This window comes from Anoplophora glabripennis, unplaced genomic scaffold (assembly GCF_000390285.2).
Source record: "Anoplophora glabripennis isolate ALB-LARVAE unplaced genomic scaffold, Agla_2.0 scaffold140, whole genome shotgun sequence".
NCBI classification, from domain to species: domain Eukaryota; kingdom Metazoa; phylum Arthropoda; class Insecta; order Coleoptera; family Cerambycidae; genus Anoplophora; species Anoplophora glabripennis.
Window position 1 is genome coordinate 774,512 of NW_019416526.1, and position 2,091 is coordinate 776,602.

At 33.0% G+C, this 2,091-nt stretch overlaps 1 protein-coding gene across 1 annotated transcript in view; it reads right to left on the reverse strand.

The window, feature by feature from the left end:
- LOC108905502 (cilia- and flagella-associated protein 43) overlaps positions 1-981 on the reverse strand; it is a 24,087-nt gene extending 23,106 nt beyond the window's left edge. Inside the window, 3 exon segments of the mRNA XM_018708378.1 lie at positions 209-371; positions 599-867; positions 971-981. Coding sequence (XP_018563894.1) covers positions 209-371; positions 599-867; positions 971-981 — 443 coding nt within the window.
- Positions 982-2,091: the final 1,110 nt, after the last annotated feature.

The following is a 2,091-nucleotide window of genomic DNA, read 5'->3' on the forward strand; positions in this document are numbered from 1 at the left end:
TTTTTTAAACATATTGTGCCGCCAAAAGTTAAGCCCACGTTTTTTTTTATGCGCATAGAAAAATTTTCATTTCAAGTGATATTTGAAAGCCAAAAAGCCAAAAATCTCCGTGGATATACGATTCACCCAAATATGGCTTTTTGAAACAGATACCGTCTGGACTAATTTGTTTATTTCAGTTTGCTGAAAAATAGTTTGATGAACCTACCTGATTAACTGTCTTTCACCGTGCAAACTGCCGCTTAGTTGCCCTACCTTGTCGCCTTTCCTCCAGTTATATATTATTAGTTCAAAATTTGGAAGGTTGCCGACTGCTACCAAAAGAGAAGTTTCTGTGAATGCGATGTTGGTATAACCTTCAGCAGGACCGCCTAAATAACATCATATCAGCAGCTTCGTGAATTTTGTTTAATAAAATCTACCATTAATCAAGTCACATGTATGTGTTCATTAGTTTTGATATCCTAAAGAACTCTGTCTCAAAATGTTTACAAATAACTTTGTAAAATAAAAATTAGAAATTGTATTTTATATCAGCATAGCCAGAAGTCGTCTTTTAGGTTTTTAAGTACGGTCACTGGTTTGGTTGCTATCTTACCTGGAATTTTAACTATTGTTTTAAGTGCAGGATAGTTTTTAATGTACAGGGAAGGATATCTGCAATTCTCTGCGTAACAGAATACATAAAGACTCCTGTGCCCTTCGAGAATACCAACTCCATCACCATTGACGCTAGGAAAATTTACATCTAGCATCAGTTCGTCGTTGGTGTGAATATTGAGGAATTTTATAAAGCATCCAGTTGCGTAGCAGATGACATCCTTGGAGATGAAGCTGAAGTGCTGAATAGCACCTATTTTAGCCCATCTGAAATTGTGAAATGAGTCCTAATGGCCATATCAGTGATAATGATAATAATAGTAATAATAACGATAATGATAATGGTTCCCACTGAACGTGATTGACTCACGACTCCCTCATTTTAAAGGCCACGTGACAGAAACAGCCAATCACATTCTGAATCACCCTGTATAAATAGCGTGAAGAGGAATAAAGACTAAAAATACAAGCGAAAAAGTTATTAAAATGAATTTAAAACAATCTTTAATGAAAAAGTATAAAATACTACGATTGACAGGACTAGAAGAGAATATAGCATATACCTATAGATCAGTTTAAAAATGACATGGCAACAAAAATAACTGTCTTTGATGACAGTAAAATATTTAGCTCGTTTTTTACGAATGAATATATAATCTGATATTTAATTTACGTTGCTCTAATTACAGGTTAGAACATTTTTGCAAGTTTAATTTAATCTGTTTCTACAAATAGAAGTAATGAACAGTTAGGAATGAAAAACTTACTCAATAGTGTTATCTGTAGCCCTCATGTCACTAGAGCTGGAAGCAGGTTATTTACTTGGGTTACTAGGAGACAGAACTAAATTGATTGGTGAAGAGTGTAGGTATATGTGGAATAAAGTTGAAATTGATTTTTGCTCGAATAGATGCTCAAAGTTAAATGTTTACGTAAATCGCAGATAGGTTATACATATAGAGGTAATATATTTATACAAATATTTTTATAGAGAATTGTCGTGATGTTCCTGCAAATATGTTGAAAACATGTTGTTTTCTTCTTCAAACGTATAATAATACTTATATTATATAGTGCAACACCTCCTTTAGAAGCAGCCTATTGTTTAACTAGTACAAATATTTTTCATTTTTTAACTAGTAAAAAAATGTAACAATGCGTAGGTAAGTATCCTAGCAACGAATTAAAGATTCAAGAAGCTTTGACGTTTCATTAAGTGTCAGTTGAAATTTGATGTCGCGTCGGGTCGTTTTTAAAATGTCTGAAGAAATGCAGTGCACACCACCAGAATTACTGGAAATTGCAAATACATCAGTGGCAACACTTATACCAACAAAGTCGAGAAAAATTTATGAAAATGCTTATGATAAATTCATAAATTGGGCAAAAGAAGATAATGCACATATTTATTCAGAAAATGTGATGATAGCATATTTTACAGGATTATCCAGAACACTGAAAAGTTCAACTTTATGGGCGCAATATTCAATG